General features: G+C 39.6%; 2 protein-coding genes across 3 annotated transcripts; one reads left to right on the plus strand and one right to left on the minus strand.

Moving 5' to 3' along the window:
* Nucleotides 1-977: 977 nt before the first annotated feature.
* Nucleotides 978-3,345, minus strand: LOC117305195 (archaemetzincin-2-like). The gene is made up of 2 exons (XM_033790010.1): nucleotides 2,436-3,345; nucleotides 978-1,749 (listed from the first exon to the last, which is right to left on the minus strand). Exons 1-2 carry the CDS (start codon nucleotides 3,264-3,266, stop codon nucleotides 1,456-1,458), a joined length of 1,125 nt encoding a protein of 374 aa, XP_033645901.1. The 5' UTR covers nucleotides 3,267-3,345; the 3' UTR covers nucleotides 978-1,455.
* A 1,360-nt stretch (nucleotides 3,346-4,705) lies between these two features.
* Nucleotides 4,706-18,716, plus strand: LOC117305173 (probable inactive 1-aminocyclopropane-1-carboxylate synthase-like protein 2). 2 transcript variants are annotated; one of them, XM_033789973.1, is made up of 12 exons: nucleotides 4,706-5,124; nucleotides 10,235-10,294; nucleotides 11,520-11,666; nucleotides 11,859-11,925; nucleotides 12,370-12,467; nucleotides 14,468-14,545; nucleotides 14,737-14,837; nucleotides 15,271-15,412; nucleotides 15,712-15,853; nucleotides 16,450-16,592; nucleotides 16,970-17,123; nucleotides 18,352-18,716. In XM_033789973.1, the coding sequence occupies exons 1-12, from the start codon at nucleotides 5,002-5,004 to the stop codon at nucleotides 18,384-18,386; spliced, it is 1,290 nt and encodes a 429-aa protein (XP_033645864.1). In that variant the 5' UTR covers nucleotides 4,706-5,001; the 3' UTR covers nucleotides 18,387-18,716. The 2 variants fall into 2 exon arrangements, with proteins under 2 accessions (XP_033645864.1, XP_033645865.1); XM_033789974.1 differs by lacking the exon at nucleotides 4,706-5,124 and adding an exon at nucleotides 6,486-6,579.
* Nucleotides 18,717-18,963: the final 247 nt, after the last annotated feature.

Here is an 18,963-nt window from a genome sequence, read left to right on the forward strand (position 1 = left end):
AAGCCAACATTAATGCAGTGCAGCGATGATTTTTGAAGCAGGTTATTCCCTGCACCGTCCCCCAAACCCAAACCCCCATGTCCCCTGGTCTTGGCCCTGGTGCCCCTTCAAAATTGTCCCATTCACTTTGATGGAAGTGCCCTTTGCAAAATGAAAATGGCCTTGCCCTTTGAAAGATGAAACTCCAAGCCTGCGCATGCGCGGAGCATGACAAAATAACTCAGTAGTAAAAGTCAAAAATGTAAAATTTAAAATATCCTTGTTTATTTTAATTTAATTTAAAATTGCTGATGAAATGGGAAAAAATCTTGCAATATTGACAGTTCACTCTCGTCTTAAAGACACTGGACACCATTGGCAGTTGTCAAAGACTAGTCTTCTCACTTGGTGTATCTCAACATTATGCATAAATTAACAAATCTGTGAAAATTTGAGCTCAATTGGTCAAGAAATTGCAAGATAACTATTAAAATAACAAACACCCTTGACACTGTCACATGAAGTTGTGTGCTTTCAGATGCTTGATTTCGAGACCTCAACATCTAAGTCCGAGGTCACGAAATCAAATTCGTGGGAAATTACTTCTTTCTCAAAAACTACATTACTTCAGAGGGAGCTGTTCCTCACAATGTTTTTACTATCAACCTCTCCCCGTTACTCGTTACCAAGTAAGGTTTTATGCTAATCATTATTTTGAGTAATTACCAATAGTGTCCACTGCAGCTCTATGTAATTGGTTCTGCTTATATAAAGAGTATATTCTGAAGTCCCAATTCTCATTTCTGCTTTGTGTGGTTTTTTTTTGCCTTGCTGTCCTCTTATAAAAACATTCCTGTCACAAAAGAGGTCATTTGGTCACTGGCCCAATGATTATATAACAAGAGTTGACTGTACGTATGACAAAATGACAGTGACATGTCATCAATGATCCGTTTCTGTATTTTAAAATGTCATGCACCCCTCTAGCCAAAGCCAAGTTCTCTGAAATTCTTTTAAAGAGGTCATTTGGGTAGCCACAGCGATTGGTTTTAACGAGAGTTGACTGTGCATGAATACGACAAAATGACAGTGACATGTCATGGCAACGACAAAATAAACCATGAATTGTTTCTGTATTTCAAAATGTCATTCACCTCTCATAGTCACAACCACTGACAAGTTCTCTACAAAAACCGTGTTTCAATCTGTACAAAGAGTTATTTTTGGCAGTCCTAGCGACCATGTTAAAACGAGAGTTGATATGACAAATGAATGGCAGTGACATTTCAGGACAAAATTTAATCAATGATCCGTTTCTGTATTTAACAATGTCATGCACCTCTCGAGCCACTGACCAGCTCTCAAAATTCTTGTACCAGTAATACCATGTTAATTTGGGCAGCCCCAGCAACTGTCTTACAACGAGAGTTGAAATGACAAAATGACAGTGACACGCCATGGCATTGACAAAATTTTTCATGATCCGTTTTCTGTGTTTAAAAATGTCATGCACCTCTCTAGCCACTGACAAGTTCTCTCCATTCCGGGAGATGGATAAAATTCTTGAAGCGTCCGACACACCTTAAAGAGCCCCTTGTACCGTTCCTTGACGTCAAACTTCAAGAAGCGTTGAAGCTTACGGAGACAGATTGGGCAGAGGAAAAAGGGCTGGCTCAGTGCCTGGGAGATCGACTTGCTCTCGTTCATGGAACACTCGAAGAACACGCAATGATTGAGACCAAAGAGATGAGAAGTTTCATGAGTTGCTACCTGTAATTTGGAGAAAAAAACAAGTGGATTCAAGTTTAGGCCTATTACATTAATTAATGTAAAAGTTACGTACATCATGTGCAAGATTTGTTTGCAACAAGGACGACTATTTAGAATTATGTTCAATAAAAATTCATGAATTAATAAGAAAATTGTTTCCATAATAATGGAGATTTTTAAAATTATTTTGTTCATCAGCAGAATATCGAAAGATCTGTTTTTTTTCAGGGAACTTTCTGCAGATTCAGGGAGAATTGACAGCTCTTGTTCGAATTTATCACATGGGGTTCTGCTAACTAAACATGTTGGTACTCCATCTTGCCTGCGGTATACAAATTTCAAAATAACATTTTTTTTTTTTTTTTGTGAGATTGCATCGTTTGAAATACATAGTTTAAACTGACGGCAAAACCTGGTTCATACTTCCTGCGAATGCGAAATGAATTTTTGACGTAACAAAATACGCAAAGAATATTTCACAACAGTTGAACTGCATTCAAATCATTCGAAACATTCACTGCAAAAACAACCATGTCACATCAAACTTCGCAGGCAGTATAAACCGGGCTTCTTTAGGCCTACAGTATGTTTTGAATAATGAATTTCAGTCGTTGTTGTACTTGTAGTGTAACTGTTTGTGAAGATTATTGTAAAGTGCGTCGCAAAAATCCTCACAACAAATTTACCCGCAGTAATTTCCATAAAAGATCTCCGTCCACTCTAACAGATGAAGCCTCGTCTTCTTCGACATCACCATCGATGCCATGGACCGTTTCCAAATCTTCGTTAACCTTGTAGCTTAAAGGTTCGTACCGACCGAAACTGAGTACGGCGCAACGATGCACAAACGACGCCTCTCCTAAAACAAAGTTAAGTTCTTCGGTCGGATACAGATCCGTCCACGTCCAACCAAGTATGAAGTCTCTTTTCAGTGTACCAGTTAAAGAGTGTAGCTGCGAATACAAGTCCGACACAAGAAATTGCTTTTTCTTTGTTTTCTTGTGGTACCGGCTGACGAGATTGCTGTCGTCTGTATTTATATCATGCAGATTTTCCAATCTGACGTCTAAACCCGGGAAATAAGTTTGCAGAAAATGTACCAAGAATTCGATCAAGTCGAAACCAGGAACTCTAAAATTTGTCGTGACAGCGTCAGGGAAGTTTTCAAGAGGCCAAAAGTGGAGGGTTTTTGGCTTATCAAGAAGGTTTGCTCTGCTGAAAAGTCCCATGCTTAACTCCAATGATGCCTTCCACATTTTATAGGTCTGGCGTCCCATCTTAGGCACTGGTGATTTATGTTGAAATAGCTTCCCACGGGATCCAGTGTCTTCACATCCGCCATCATCTTCATTATCACTTGTTGTTGAAGTTGAGCTTGAATTTGAAAGACAATCGGCCGCAATCCTGAGCAGTTTTTGAGTTGGTTCGTCAAATTTACCCAAGTCATACACAAGATATCTGATATCTTTACGACGTCTACCCTCTGGTGTATTGGAGCATAACAACGACAATGACATAGCTAATTAATTGTTCGGTACCGAACTAATTAATTAATCACAATTCACAACACGAACTGCACGGACGACGCACACCCACTTTCTCACCACAACAAACTAGACGTCCAACTAGTAACACAAACAATGCTTATAAATGCTGCCACCAATCGGCCACAAAGTGCAAGTCTATTAATTGTGTAGCTTTTTTTTTAAAGGAATAGAAAGGTGCACCCAATAGCGTTCCCAGTGCCAATAATGCTTAATATTCAAAAATATACTGCGACAAATACTTGGAAGTCTCACAGCTTTTTACAAAGGGACAGTTACTCATAAGCTTTTGAACTCTGGAACATTTTAAAATCCTCTGCCCAATAGTTTAATAATAAGTGAGTCCCCGGGCCCGTTCCAAGCCAAAAGGGGCAGCACCCCTATCGTATCTGAGTGTCGTTTTCCCCAAACATCCGAGAATCAATCTTGAACCCACAACTCTCGGCAATAACTTTTCAGGGGCCTTTGTCATCCAAAATACATCAAGTTGAAAGTCAACAACCCCCAGGTCCGAATTGGGCACATTTTGTTTTACACTCGGGGGCTTTAGCTCTCAAATCTGTTTTCTCCTTATTTTTTTTGTGGGCTGGATGGGGGGGGGGGGGGGGTGGCATCCATAATGCCCGCGATGTGTTGCCCGCATTTACAACTTGTTCAAAATCTAATCGCGCCCTTATTTGTTTGTATTTGATAGTTACTGCTATCCATGGAACCGGTCAGGGCATGTGAATGTGCCCCTCCAGTTTTAGGCTGAAGTGGAGGGAGAAACAGGGAGAAGTTTTAGGCTGATCGTGGAGAAAGGGAAAGCCCCAAAATACTAACACTAAGTCAATGCATTCATAAAACCATCTCAACTTAGTATGCAGCACCAGCGGCCATACGCCACCACTTTTTGTTCATAACAAAAAAAATGTTTCCTAAAATGGGGATTTATAAGTTAATCCAAAGGACCGAAGTAGGAACCAATCCATTATTTATGATTTAAAAACAACTCAAAAGCACTTAAAGTTCAAATCTAAAAGATTTATTTTTTAATCTAAAAATGAATTGGTCCCTACATAAAAAATCCTTTGGATTAATTTTTTAATCCCTCCCATTTAAGAGTATAGGTGTTCAGTTTTGCATTCAGAGCTTTACGTGCCGGTAATAATAATAGTCTCCCCTCCGAGCAACTTTGTTCTGTGTGTGTTTCCCGGTTGCAAACAAACCAAAACCTAAATACTTATGAAAAAGCCCTTTTATACAGTTGTCAAACGGTCTTGATGTTCTACCATAGACCATTCCATTTATTTAAATAGGGGGGGATTTTCAATCCCAAATTATTGTTATTTTGTTTAGCACATCCATCACAATTCGCATAAGACCCAGTACAAAATCTACCACAACACACACACACCCACACACTCCTACAGTCACATAGAGCTGTAATGCGACGAACTTTTCAGAGGACCAGCGGGACAGTTACAATTTTCATTTATTATAGAAACCACGTCAAAGCATATGGCCAGCCATAGTTTCTGATCTTTGTTGAATTGATTGGCCAGCAAGGTCACCGGTGCAAAGGTAGATGTATAATATACTTCAGGGCTTTCGCCGTGGCAGTTTACCGTTGCGTTGATTACCGATAAGGCGTAACTTCACAGGGTGCAGGTAGTGGCGTATAAACTATAAAGCTCTACCCAAGTTTCTTCTACTACTTCTAGCAAGTATGGCGTCGTCCAACTTATCGAAGAGAATTCAAGCAATGCTCAAATACGAGGACAAACTCATCATGCCGCCGAGTGGGGGTGTTCTGAGCGCCGATGAGTTCGACTGCTCCAGTAATAAAGACGTAAGTGTTTCGCTTCAACCATACAGCTAGTTAACCCATAGAGCTAGGTTTTGGGTGTCCGTACCTCAACTACCTGTTATTATCATGGATGTTATTATGCACATCCAATGCATTAATACTCCATGCAAGGTGCATGATTGTAGAACTACTTCGTAGTCTGGTTTCCCAACAATTCCAGCGTGCTGGTCTGGATGGTTCCGGTTGACTACACGATCAAAAATGCACAAGGCTGTATGGAACGCCAAAGAGCCAAATAATCCGATCAACACATCGATCGGTCTTTTGCACCGATCGAATTTCTTCCATCAATAGGTGGGTACTTTACGTCGATCGATTGGTCTTTTGCATCAATGGATCGGTTCTTTGATCGATTGGCGGCTACAGCTACAGTTGTAGCTAAGGGTATTGCTGTAGTATAATGACCGCATGATTGACGCATGATGACGCATGCCTGACGCGGAAATCGAGCCGTATATAGCTGTAACTGCAAGTTCGGACACGGCCGTAAGGTGGTTTCAGGTACTTAAATTCGGATAATGACAATAATGTAAAATTACCGCCAATCTTATTTTTGTGCATTTTTTTACAGGGTGTAACTTAAAGTTTAAATCTAAAAGATTTATATTTTAATCTAAAAATGAATTGGTCCCGACATAAAAATCCTTTGGATTAACTTTTTAATCCCTCCCATTTTAGAGTATAGGTGTTCAGTTTTGCATTTATAGCTTTACGTGCAGGTAATAATAATAGTCTCCCCTCCGAGCAACTTTGTTCTGTGTGTGTTTCCCGGTTGAAAAAAAACCCAAAGTACTTATGAAAAGGCCCTTTTTATACAGTTGTCAAACGGTCTTGATGTTCTACCATAGACCATTCCATTTATTTAAATAGGGGGGATTTTCAATCCCAAATTATTGTTATTTTGTTTAGCACATCCATCACAATTCGCATAAGACCCAGTACAAAATCTACCACACACACACACCATGGAGGACCTCCATGGAGGACCTCCATGCACACACACACTCCCACAGTCACACAGACAGCTGTAATGCGACGAACTTTTCAGAGGACCAGCGGGACAGTTACAATTTTCATTTATTATAGAAACCACGTCAAAGCATATGTGATGGCCATCCATAGTTTCTGATCTTTGTTGAATTGATTGGCCAGCAAGGTCACGTGCAAAGGTAGATGTAGATATACTTCAGGGCTTTCGCCGGGGCAGTTTACCGTTGCGTTGATTACCGATCAGGCGTAACTTCACAGGGTGCAGTAGTGGCGCGTATAAACTATAAAGCTCTACTCAAGTTTCTTCTACTACTTCTAGCAAATATGGCGTCGTCCAACTTATCGAAGAGTATTCAAGCAATGCTCAAATACGAGGACAATCTAATTATGTCGCCGAGTGGGGGTGTTCTGAGCGCCGAGGAGTTCGACTGCTCCAGTAAAACAGACGTAAGAGTTTCGCTTTAACCATAGGGCTAGTTAACCCATAGAGCTAAGTTTTGGGTGTCCGTATCTTTTATAGAGTGGTTCGTACCTCAACTACCTGTTATGCACATCCCATGGTGCATTAATACTCCATGCAAGGTGAATGATTGTAGAACTACTTCGTAGTCTGGTTTCCCTACAATTCCAGCGTGCTGCATGGTCTGCTGGCCATCACCTGACCTGCATGGATGGTTGACTAGCTGCACGATCAAAAGTGCACACGGCTGTAAGGAACGCCAAAGATGCAAATAATCCGATCAACACATCGATTATGGCGTGTCAAACGTTGCAATATTCGATAATGTACAATATATGTGCGATGTTTCTCATAATACGCGATAATTGTCACATGTGCGATATTCATTTGATGTATGCAATAAATGTAATATATATGTGCGATAATTTGCAATATATGTGCGATAATTTGCAATATATATGCGATAATTGTTAATATATGTTTGATAATTTTGTAGTATATTATATGCGATCATCATCATTTATTTTGTATGCGATGTTTTGTGACGATATACATATGCGATAATTTAATATACATGTGCGATGTTCGTTCTTATATATGTGCGAAAACGGAATTGTGGGATATGGTATGGCTTCCTGTACACTTGATCCCCGTATCCGTAATGTTTTGGATCGGGCCAGACTATACTGTGGACGGTATAGTATGGTTCCTATGGTTCAATGAGATGGGCGTAGGGTTTATGGGTTTAACTGATGGTCAGGGTACGAGACTCGAGCCGCGTATTTCCGAAATAGCAAGCCGCGTATTATTGGAAAATAGAATACAGTACAGGGTGGTGACAAAAGTTGCGTTTTGCTCATGAAGATCTGTTTTATTCGAATGAATTCTAATACATGTATTAGCACAACTTAGAAATTGTTAATTGATAATGTGTCAATTTCATAGCTTTACATGATTGGAAATATCAGACAGACCAGTAGCAGTAGGCTATCTTTGGGTGAAATGTTATCCCAAGATTTTCTAGTTTGCAAATTACTACAGTACCAAAATTCCGCCTGCAATTAATATCCAACGGTCTTTTGAAGACACCTCCGTTTGCAACGCTTAGCCTCCAGAGTTCGTCTCCAGCTAATGGCCGTAAGTTCACTGTCTTAACACGATAAGAGCCTACATGTTCAAGAAAGAGATTGTTTTCTCTTAACCACCAAGTAGAAATGTGGAATTTACAATTTGCTCAGTGCTTCGTTTTTTTTTTAACTCTGTATTTATAATTGAATCTGAGGTTGATGGTTTAAGCAAACTGATTTAACGTAATATTTTGTGGCAGAAGTTAAGATTATATGTACATGTATATTGGCATAGTTTTGAGTATTATTTCATATGCTTTTTACCCGGTCTCTACGGCCATCTAATAGATTGCCGCAGAGACCGGGTAACAGTCTGCGAGACAACCCGATGAAGTACACCGGCAAGAGAACCGGGTGCGTGTTAAGAGAGAGCATTTAGAGTGGCAACCCATGTTGACCGGGCAGTCTGGAAAACCTTTTCTTGGCCCCTTAATACGGAAGGGTACCCGTAGCAAGATTTTTCAATGAGAGAAACCTCCAGGATATAGAGGAAAGTTAATATAACTGGCGGAACATTGATATAATTGTATCTACAGAGTTGAGTGAACAAACACTCAAGCGAAGGAAACATTAATTTGAATATTAATTCAACGTAATTTTAACAGCTGACTTGAGGTTTGGATTGAAGTCAAAACGATACAAAAAGATAATAAAGTGTATGGACAAATAGTATTTCATGCAAGCCAGTGTTTAAATGGTAGAACAGTTAAAGTTAGTAAATTACCGAGCTATATCTGAAACACTCATGATTGATCATCTTTAATTGTTGTCAATAAAATTTAAAAGTTGTTGTGCTGTAAAAATTCAACTGTGTCTTGTTTGCAAAATCATTTTTCATATTTTTGGAATTTTAGTCACCACATTTATAGTTATGTCAGCCGCGAGCAAAAGGTGGTGACACCCTTCGTTAAGACAAACATTTTCTTTTTATTGCAGAATCAATAATAGTTGACCAATTTAGCCAGCTCAAAATTTGATACGTCCAGTCTATCTTCCTTCAAGATTCTGGAATAAGAAAGCAACTTTTTGTCTTAACGAAGGGTACAAATTCTTTTCAAATCTTGTTTAAGTCCACCGCCTATGTAATTCGGCGGATGGTACATTGACAATGGCGTCAGAATAACTGTGGTGAATTAACCACTAATTAGTGAACCAAATTTAGCCAGCTCAAAAATTTGTTACGCCCACTATTTTAGTCTTGAAAGTTCTGTATTACAAATTAAATGTTTTGTTTTAACGAAGGGTATAAATTCTTTTCAAGTTATGGTTTTGTATTTAAACAGTGATGATTTTTTGACATATTAAACAATTCCCCAAAAACACAAAAAAAAGAAAGATTTTTGCCTTTTTGTTTGTGGGGCATTTTTTTACGTTTTGTTAAGAGAAAACAATCTCTTCCTTGAACATGTAGGCTCTTATCAAAGACAGTGAACTTACGGTCGTTGTAGCTGGAGACGAATTCTGGATGCTAAATATTTCACCCAATTCACCCAAAGATAGCCTATTGCTACTGGTCTATCTGATATTTTCTATCATGTAAAGCTATGAAATTGGCATATTATCAATTAACAATTTCTAAGTTATGCTAATATTTCAGAATTCATTCAAATAAAACAGATCTTCACGAGCAAAATGCAATATTTTGTCACCTCCCTGTACTGTATGTGTTCTATTTTCCAATAATACGCGGCTGGCTGTTTCGGAAATACGCGGCTCGAGTCTCGTACCCTGACCATCAGTTAAACTCTACGCACATCTCATTGAACCATAGGAACCATACTATACCTTTCACAATTATAGTCTGGCCCGATCTAAAACATTACGGATACGGGGATCAAGTGGACAGGAAGCCATACTATATCCCACAATTCCGTTTTCACACATAATAAGAACGAACATCGCACATGTATATTAAATTATCGCATATGTATATCGTCACAAAACATCGCATACAAATGATCGTATAATATACTACAAAATTATCAAACAAATTATATTAAAAATTATTGCATATATATAGGAATTTATCGCACATATATTACAATTTATCGCACATATATTACAATTTATTGCATATAAATTATATTTATTGCATACATAAAACGAATATCGCACATATGTGACAATTATCGCATAGAAACATCGCACATACATTGTACATTATCGAATAATGCAACGTTTGACACGCCATAATCGATCGGTCTTTTGCACCGATCGATTTTCTTCCATCAATAGGTGGGTATTTACGTCAATCGACTGGTCTTTTGCATCAATGGATCGGTTCTTTGATCGATTGGCGGCTACAGCTACAGTTGTAGCTAAGGGTATTGCTGTAGTATAATGACCGCATGATTGACGCATGATGACGCATGCCTGACGCGGAAATCGAGCCGTATATATATAGCTGTAACTGCAAGTTCGGACACGGCCGTAAGGTGGTTTCAGGTACTTAAATTCGGATAATGACAATAATGTAAAATTACCCCCAATCTTATTTTTGTACATTTTTTTACAGGGTGTAATAAACATGAGCATATCTGAAAACAGATTGGTTTTCGATTTACTTCGAGAAAAGGTAAGCGTGTTAATTGAGATGTTATTACAATTGCCAATCAGTTACAATTCTGACAATGAGGGCGTGCCAATATCGACGCCATGTGAACCCTTATTTAAAGGCATGATCATAGAGTGTTTTTGCCAAGGGTAATGCCGATTTATAATGCAAACAATCAAGAAAGATTCAACTAAAGTCAAATGTTAAAGTTTCAGCTGAGTAGTGGGTGCGTTCGTTTAGCTTCCCCGGTCGACCCCGGTGTGCGTCGTTTTTTTTCCAGGACGAGGGTGTGCAGATAATTACCCACGTTTGTACTGGAAAAAAACCCATCACACACCGGGGTCGAACCCAGGGAAGCTAAACGAACGCACCCACAGTGTCTGCTTGCCGAGAAAACATCAAACAACTGTCAGTGTATTTCCACAAGAAATGTTTTTGCCAGAATTTGACATTTTATGAAAAGCAAGAACAAAGATAAGCTTCTTTTGCCATAAAAAAAAGGGATGAAAGTCACTCTTTCAGAGAGTGTAAAAGAGTCCATTTACAAGACAGTCATGTTATATAATATGCTTTTGGAACTTTGAAATAAAAAATAAATAATATATTAAGCCCTCAATTTCCCTGAAATTATCTTATGAAAAGAAACTAAAGTTTTCGAGTGGGGCTGTTTTGTCATGAAAGGGCTGAGCTGCCACTTGACCTCTTTGGTCGTACACTTGTGTTTGAAACAAGGGATTTCTATATCAGAAGTAACAATCACATAAGCCCTACAGGTGTGGACGCTGCAAACAGCATAATGATACTCCACAGGTGCAATGCCTTAAAGGCAGTGGACATTGGTAATTACTCAAAATAATTATCAGCATAAAACCTTACTTGGTAACGAGTAATGGGGAGAGGTTGATGGTATAAAACATTGTGAGAAACAGCTCCCTCTGAAGTGGAGTAGTTTTCGAGAAAGAAGTCATTTTTCACGAATTTGATTTCGAGACCTCAAGTTTAGAATTTGAGGTCTCGAAATCAAGCATCAGAAAGCACACACATTCGTGAAGGTTTTTTCTTCTTTCATTGTTATCTCGCAAATTCGACGACCGATTGAGCTCAAATTTTCACAGGTTTGTTATTTTATGCATGTTATGTTGAGATACACCAACTGTGAAGACTCGTCTTTGAGAATTACCAATAGTGTCCACTGTTTTTAAATCCAATGATAACTTCTTTCTTTGTCTATTTTAATACTCATCAGATGCAGAAATGCACGGTGCAACCAGAGACTTGGGCCGATGACATGTTTATGTATTCCGAACTTGGAGGTGTTCCAGAGCTCAAAGAAGCCATCGCAAAATACCTGAGAGTTACAACAAGAGCTGTTATGCCGGTCGATCCAACAAAAGTACGGCTGCCTGAGCCATTTAAAAACATATTTTTTTTGATGTTGTTGTTGACATATTTGCTTCAAATGTAAAGCTTCGTTTTGCTATTATACCTTGGTCCTAACAAAACAAATTTTTTTTAATGTCAAATAATTAATATCTTAATCAGTATTATTACTGTTTTGTCATTTGACTTTTGATTTTCTAACCAGATGGCGGTTTTGAACGGCGCTGACTCGGGATTAGAGGCCTTCGGGCATATCATCTGCGACGCTGGAGGTAAACTTTGTCGACAGTCTGAGATTTTAAGAGATTATAACGAAATGCATACCAGACATCATTTGCATTTTTGTAAAAGACCGTATGCTCATGACGTCATTTCAGTAGGGCGCCCTCACTATATAGGTCAAAAGGAGTTTGTCCATCGTCACTGGGTGCGTTCGATTATCTTCCCCGGGTCGACCCCGGTGTGTGGCGTTTTCTTTTTCCAGGACGAACGTGTGCAGATAATAATCCACGTTCGTCCTGGAAAAAAAACCCGCCACACACCGGGGTCGACCCAGGGAAGCTAAACGAACGCACCCATTGTTTTACCTCTAAGATGGCGGCTGTATGACGTCAATGTATAATTTCTATTTGGGGATGGTTGATTAGGGGGGGACGGGGAGGGGGGGGGGGCATGACCCGGCCTGTTACCAAAATGTATTATTTGTATTTCCTCAGAGGCCGTACTTGTACCTGCTCCATATTACTACGGCATCCACAGATCTCTCAAAGTACGATTTGATGTCGACGTTTTCCCGATACCCCTTTCTAGCGAGGTAAGTTTTCATCCGTCGCATCGCAAAACCCTATTTTCATAATTCCGTGTGACATTGTTGTTTAAGTTTTGACAACAGTCTTGGGGGATGACGCTTTTCTTGCGCCCGCAACAAACCGTCGGCAAATTAGCGCAGACATACGCACGGGTCACAACAACTGAGAAATCGTGCGCCCTGTGATTGGTTCCCGACCGTCGAGGTCAGGTCGTACAAGTTTAGATGTTCTACTCTTGCGACTGTTAATTTTTTTCTAGCGGCGACAGTTTCAGATTTTCCTAAAATCATCGCAGTTACGCTCAGGTCGTAAACAATCGCCAACTGAAAAGTTCCCGGTGGTCTTAGCTCAGGCGCAGTGTCATCCTGAAAAGTCAGTCGCCGACTGTTTTTTGTTGACGCAAGGTCGGCCTGAGGCCGGTGTCGCATAAAATTATGTCCTCTATGCAATACTATCCGGAGGACAATATTGCATATAATAATGTCCGCCGGACGGTTTTGCATATGCAATCGTGTCCGCCCGGACGCTGCTGCATAATGCAATTGTGTCTGCCCGGACACATTTGCATATGCAGTTGTGTCCGCCCCGTGCAAAACCGTCCTTGCAGTAAATTTAACGCCCTTGGTCGACGGAACACGTTCGCCATTTTTTTACAAGCTAAGTGCATGTCATGAATGACATGGGAAGTGTTCGGCCGTTGGGGATTCGCTGCAATCATAAAATACATGAACGTAGGTTCAGTGCATGCTTGCACGCTCGCTTACGCGCTAACATACATGTACAGTCATGTACATGTCCACCGGACACGATTGCATATGCAAAAGTGTCCGGAGCGGACATGGCGGACACAACTGCATCTGACACTGGCTTTAAATGTTGAATCTGTGGTTTGTAAGGGTTTTGAAATAAGGAAGTCCTCGCTTCTCTTTCTTCGTGTTGGAGACGTCGCTTTAAGGCCCAGGGGTGGATTTCACAAAGGTAGTCCTAACTTAGGACTAGTCCTAAGTACTGCTAAGAGATAGGATCAGTCCTAAGTTAGGATGAGTTACTGGTCCTAACTTAGGGCTGGTCCTATCTCTTAGCATTGCCTAGGACTAGTCCTAAGTTAGGACTACCTTTGTGAAATCCACCCCTGGACACATTTTATAATTGTCAAAGCAAAGACCAGTATTCTCAGTCGGTGTATCCCAACATAGTGCATAAAATAACACACATGTGAAAACTTGGGCCTCAATTATTGGTCGTCGAATTTGTAGAACAGAATTGAGGAACAAAGATAAGTCTTTGACTCACAGGGGCTGGCCCCAGGTAAACGACGTCACTACGAGAGTGGTGAGTGGTCGTTCGTTTAGCTCTTGTCAGGGGCTCACCCGAGTGAGCACCGCGGGGTAGAAGGAACGCACCCAATACGAACCCACCCAATAATTGCCACTCGACCCAGATTTACTCCAATGGACTACGACCCACGCATTTGACCCTTCAACTCTGACCCATCTGACCAGATGTCATCCAATTGCTACACCTTCCACATGCGTGGCTACATATGATGACCCAATAAAATCTGAAACTTTTCTTTGTTTAAAAGGCAGTGGAAACTATTGGTAATTACTCAAAATATTTATTAGCATAAAACCATTCTTGGTGACGAGTAATGGGGAGAGGTTGATGGTATAAAACATTGTGAGAAACGGCTCCCTCTGAAGTGCCTAGTTTATGAGAAAGAAGTAATTTTCCACAAATTTGATTTCGAGACTTTAGATTTAGAACTTGATGTCTCGAAATTAATAACCATCTAAACGCACACAACTTCGTGTGACAAGTGTTTTTTCTTTCATTGTTATCTCGCAACTTCGATGACCGATTGAGCTCAAATTTTCACAGGTTAGTTATTTTATGCATGTTGTGATACACCAACCTGTGAAGGCTAGTCTTTGACAATTACCAATAGTGTCCACTGCCTTTAAACAAGTGTTTCAAAATAAAGTCATTATTTTTTATTTTGTAGCCGAAATCTGGCGAAACCAAACCATTTGAACTGACTGTTGAGCGTGCTGAGCAGGCTTACAAGAAAGCAACACAAGAGGTAGGTTTTATATAGAAATATAATATAAAACCTATAGAAACTAGAAAAATATATGTTAATGTATAAATTATTATAACTGTATTAAAACTCCCGATTTGAAAGTCAAATTTTAGGTGATGTGCGGCCCAATAACTACTTAACATCAGAATATAGTATTGTTTTTTTTCTTCTTTCTTATCGAAATAATATAGGGAATAGTTGTCAAGGGCCTCTTTCTTGTAAACCCCAACAATCCACTAGGAGACGTTTACAGCAGGCAACTGGTTCTAGATTTACTCAAGTTTGCCAACAGGTAAGTAAGTAAGCTGCTCCAATAGCAACATCAGAAAATCTTAGGGCCATGTCAAACGGTAATTGTTACAGGGCACAATTGTTTCTGTGGGGCAACCATGCACTGTATGCAAACGGAACACTTTGGCACAAGAGACATTCTTTTCGCTGTAAAACTCACTATCCCCAAGAAAGTCATGAGAAAACTGAATTGTTGAATCGATGTTCTTTATTGGAGATTGCCGGGAATTTGTTACCTTGTGTGACATGGCCTTTGTCACAATCTTCCAAGGTTTTTGGGTATACGATTGCCTTGTCTCTTTCTTATCCTCTATATATGAGCAGTGGCTATGGCTGGCTTGCTGTAAAGGCCTATTCTCTAACGTTGCAGCAAACATCCAAAGCCGTAGCCGAAGTTGCTTGGTTTAAACAGGTCCTCTTTTTAACATCGACAGGCACGATCTTCACGTAGTCTTAGATGAGGTTTACATGAACTGCATTTTTGAAGAGGGTGTCGATCACTACAGCATCTTCCAGTTCAAAGAAGACGAGATACCAGACTTACAGAAAGTTCACTTCATCTGGACGTTCAGCAAGGTATTGATTAGTCTCCATTCAAGTCGTATTGCATGTGGTTTAGATTAATTAAAATCACCATCACAATACGATTTCCACCTTTAAGTGCTAGTGTTTATGGAGCATGTACACCATGTTTCAGCATGTTTGCGTTTTTCGTAAAGTGAGGAGTTGTTTCAAGTTTTAATAAATAATTTCCTCCATGGAAAAATATAAGAAGAAAAAAAGAAAGACATGTTTTGTCCTTGTTGAAGCTATACTTTAAAGTAATGTATATTTACATGCAGCTGTTCCACCTTTCTACCCTACTCCCTCCGTAGGATCTAGCAATGGGTGGGATGCGAATCTCTGTGAACTACACTTGGAACAAGGACGTCCTTCAGTCCCTGAATGGCATTGCACATTTTCATTCGGTTCCAACAGGATGGCAGAACATGATGGCAAAGCTACTTTCAGATACAGGTGACGTTTGTTTAGAACTTTGGAGTGCGTTTTGGCGACCCCAACCAAAAACTGTTTCTGACGTCATAACCAAAACGGTAACCGAGCTCTCAACTCGGTTATCGTTCAGTCTGAACAGCAGAACCAACGACCAACAACCGAAACAGTTTTTGGTTGGGGTCGCCAACACGCACTCCTAGACTCCACACAAGCTTGACTTGTTCACTTCAAACATCATCTGAAAGGTCTTTATAAATCCAAACAAATGCTACACCTGACCCTGTTTGATCATTCCGATTCAAACGGGAAGTAACAATCCAATGTAAAAAAAAAAATCCTGAACCGCCCATTTGATTTATACATATCAAACATCATCTGAAATGTCATTAAGGGCCAAACAAACCATAAACAAAGTGTGACCCCATTTGGTCCCGACTTCCAGTTCAAACAGGAAGTCTGAAAAAAATACACATTGGATTTTTACAATCTTTTGCATGAAAATTGTCAAGTAATGCTACAAATTTATGACTTTCTAGATCCACGATGCAAGTACATGTAAATATTTCTCTATAAAATGAAGTCATAGTCTAAAAAACAATTGTCATGATTTATTTCAGACTGGTGTACCGATGTCTTTTTGCCGACATCGGTTAAAAGACTAAAGGAAGCTTTTGATCACTTCACCGCTGGACTGAAACAACTTGGCGTTCCCTTTCACGGTGGACCCGCAGGGCTCTATCTTTGGGCTGATTTTTCAAAGGTGTGTACCATACGTCGTTTGTGAGAGAAACATGACATTGTTTGCTTTAGGGCAAACCTCAACATTTATGTCTATTAAGTGGTGCCGCATTGCTTCATTTTTGGTCCATCTTTGGGCATTTTTGTTACTTAACAAAAGTTAATTACATGTATATAGATAGGTATCATAATCTATATAATGGTGGACAGAATCGTTTGTTTGAAAAGCGATGAAAATAGAGACAAAAAAACTTTTGGGATGACCTGCCATTAATCTCAACCCGTCTTCCCAGAACCATCTCTTTCTACAAGATATTACTTTTACATGAAACAACATTTGTTTTACTTTAAAATCTATCTTTATAAAATCTATCTTTATCTCAATGCTTCGTTTCACAGTTTCTTTCAGCCCCTACTGCAGAGGCCGAGATTGAGTTCCATCACAAGTTAATCAAGGCAGGTGTCGAGTTCTCTCCGTCTCTACTCTGCCGAGGCAGTGAAAGAGGATGGTTCCGCGTGGTGTTTGCTCGCAAGCTGAACATTCTAGAACTCGGTATGTATATTAATAATTATAATCCACACATGATCTACATTCAAGAACAATAATTTGGTTATCATTTTGAAACCACAGTGTCAGACAGAAGGAGCTGACTGTGTACTTTGCAGATGTATTCAACACACGATATTATGCAGGCGGGCATAGTTTATCTATCCGTCAAAACCACAGTGAATGGAATTAGTGAGACAGTATATGGGGGGCTGACTGCGTACTGTGCAAATACATTCACAAAGTGTTTTATATTTATTTTGTTTGTGCAAGTCGCTAGACACACAAGGTCGATAGACCACTCCAAGGTGTGGGCTACAATTATCAACAATTTTTTTGTGGGGGGCCGTTGCCATTTGGCTGAAACAGAGCATAGAGTAAGGACAGCTATGAACAGAGTTACCCCCTTAAAGACAGTGGACACTATTGGTAATTGTTAAAGACTAGCCTTCACAGTTGGTGTCAAACCTGTGAAAATTTGAGCTCAATCGGTCATCGAAGTTGCGAGATAATAAGGAAATAAAAGAAAAAAAAACCTTGCAACACGAAGTTGTGTGTGTTTAGAGAGTTGGTTTCGAGACCTCAAGATCTAAACATGAGGTCCCGAAATCAAATTCGTGGATTATTACTTCTTTTTCGAAAACTATGGCACTGCAGAGGGAGCCGTTTCTCACAATGTTTTATACTATCAACCTCTCCCCATTACTGGTCACAAAGAAAGGTTTTTTGTCAATAATTATTTTGAGTAACTACCAATAGTGTCCACTGCCTTTAACAGTCCATACGGATGATGTCCAGGCTGGCATAATGTCGATATCACAATGGATGATCATTTGAATGATCGGCAATAATGTAGGAGGGTTGACTGTGTACGGTCTATGGTTTGATACATTCAGCCCGTATTAAAACCTTCAGCCTTTATTTAAAAAAATTCAGCCGTTATTAAAACTGTCATTCTTAATAAAGTCACCTGGAAATAGAATTTATTTTCTTCAAACATTAGAGTATATGTTCCTGAACAATGACATAATTTTTTTGAGTAATTGTTTTTAACCGTAAGCCTTTATTAAAACCAAGTTGTGGAGTGTTGGCGTCCGTAAGTCTATGTTACATTGTCTGCAATGCTTTGATGTCCGTACAACTCTACTATTTTGTTTTGTTATAGTTTTGCCGTTCGTTTTTATTGTTCATCATAAGTTAATTTAAAGTTTTGTTTGATTCTTTTTTAACACAGCTCTGGAACGAATCCAGCGAGCATTGCAGTCTTAAGCTTCACTCTGCCGTCAGTAGATGGATTTGGCGCGATACAAATAAATAAATAAACAAAAACTCAAAACAGAGCATCACTTGTGAAGGTGGTAATTGACTATGTAGCTGTTGCATAAATACTGGTAACGAGCAATGGAGAGTTGTTGTTAGTATAAAACATCGTGAGAAACGGCTCCCTCTGAGGTAACGAAGTTTTCGAGAAAGAGGTAATTTCTCACACATAAAAATACAGGTCTGAAACCTTTAATCAGGCATATATAAAAGCACACACAATATTGTACAACATGGGTGTTTTTTCTTTCATTATCCTCTTGCAAATTTGATGACCAATAGGAGACTTTCCAACGCTAGGTGGCAGCAGACATACCGGGTAAATTTCCATTGTTTACGTAGTTCTGAACATGCGCATAATTCTGAGAACAATGGATTTACCCGATAAGTCTGCTGCCCTCTATCGTCCCAGAAAGTCTCCCATTGGCATTCACGTGATAAGAAGACCAAGGTAGCAAGCCCATATATTGGGCCCATATGGACAAGATCTGGGCCGGGGCCAACCCATGTGGTAGCCTACCTATGT

The sequence above is a fragment of the Asterias rubens genome, chromosome 22, assembly GCF_902459465.1.
Source record: "Asterias rubens chromosome 22, eAstRub1.3, whole genome shotgun sequence".
NCBI lineage: Eukaryota > Metazoa > Echinodermata > Asteroidea > Forcipulatida > Asteriidae > Asterias > Asterias rubens.

What these genes read in the sequence shown, in the direction of transcription:
- LOC117305173 (XM_033789973.1), top strand. Translation starts at nt 5,002, where the DNA reads ATGGCGTCGTCCAACTTATCGAAGAGAATTCAAGCAATGCTCAAATAC. An exon ending in CGATACCCCTTTCTAGCGAG is followed by an intron (nt 12,468 to 14,467) that starts GTAAGTTTTCAT and finishes TTTATTTTGTAG; the next exon opens with CCGAAATCTGGCGAAACCAA. An exon ending in GCTGAACATTCTAGAACTCG is followed by an intron (nt 17,124 to 18,351) that starts GTATGTATATTA and finishes TTTTTAACACAG; the next exon opens with CTCTGGAACGAATCCAGCGA.
- LOC117305195 (XM_033790010.1), bottom strand. Translation starts at nt 3,266, where the DNA reads ATGTCATTGTCGTTGTTATGCTCCAATACACCAGAGGGTAGACGTCGT. An exon ending in TTTTATGGAAATTACTGCGG is followed by an intron (nt 1,750 to 2,435) that starts GTAAATTTGTTG and finishes TCCAAATTACAG; the next exon opens with GTAGCAACTCATGAAACTTC.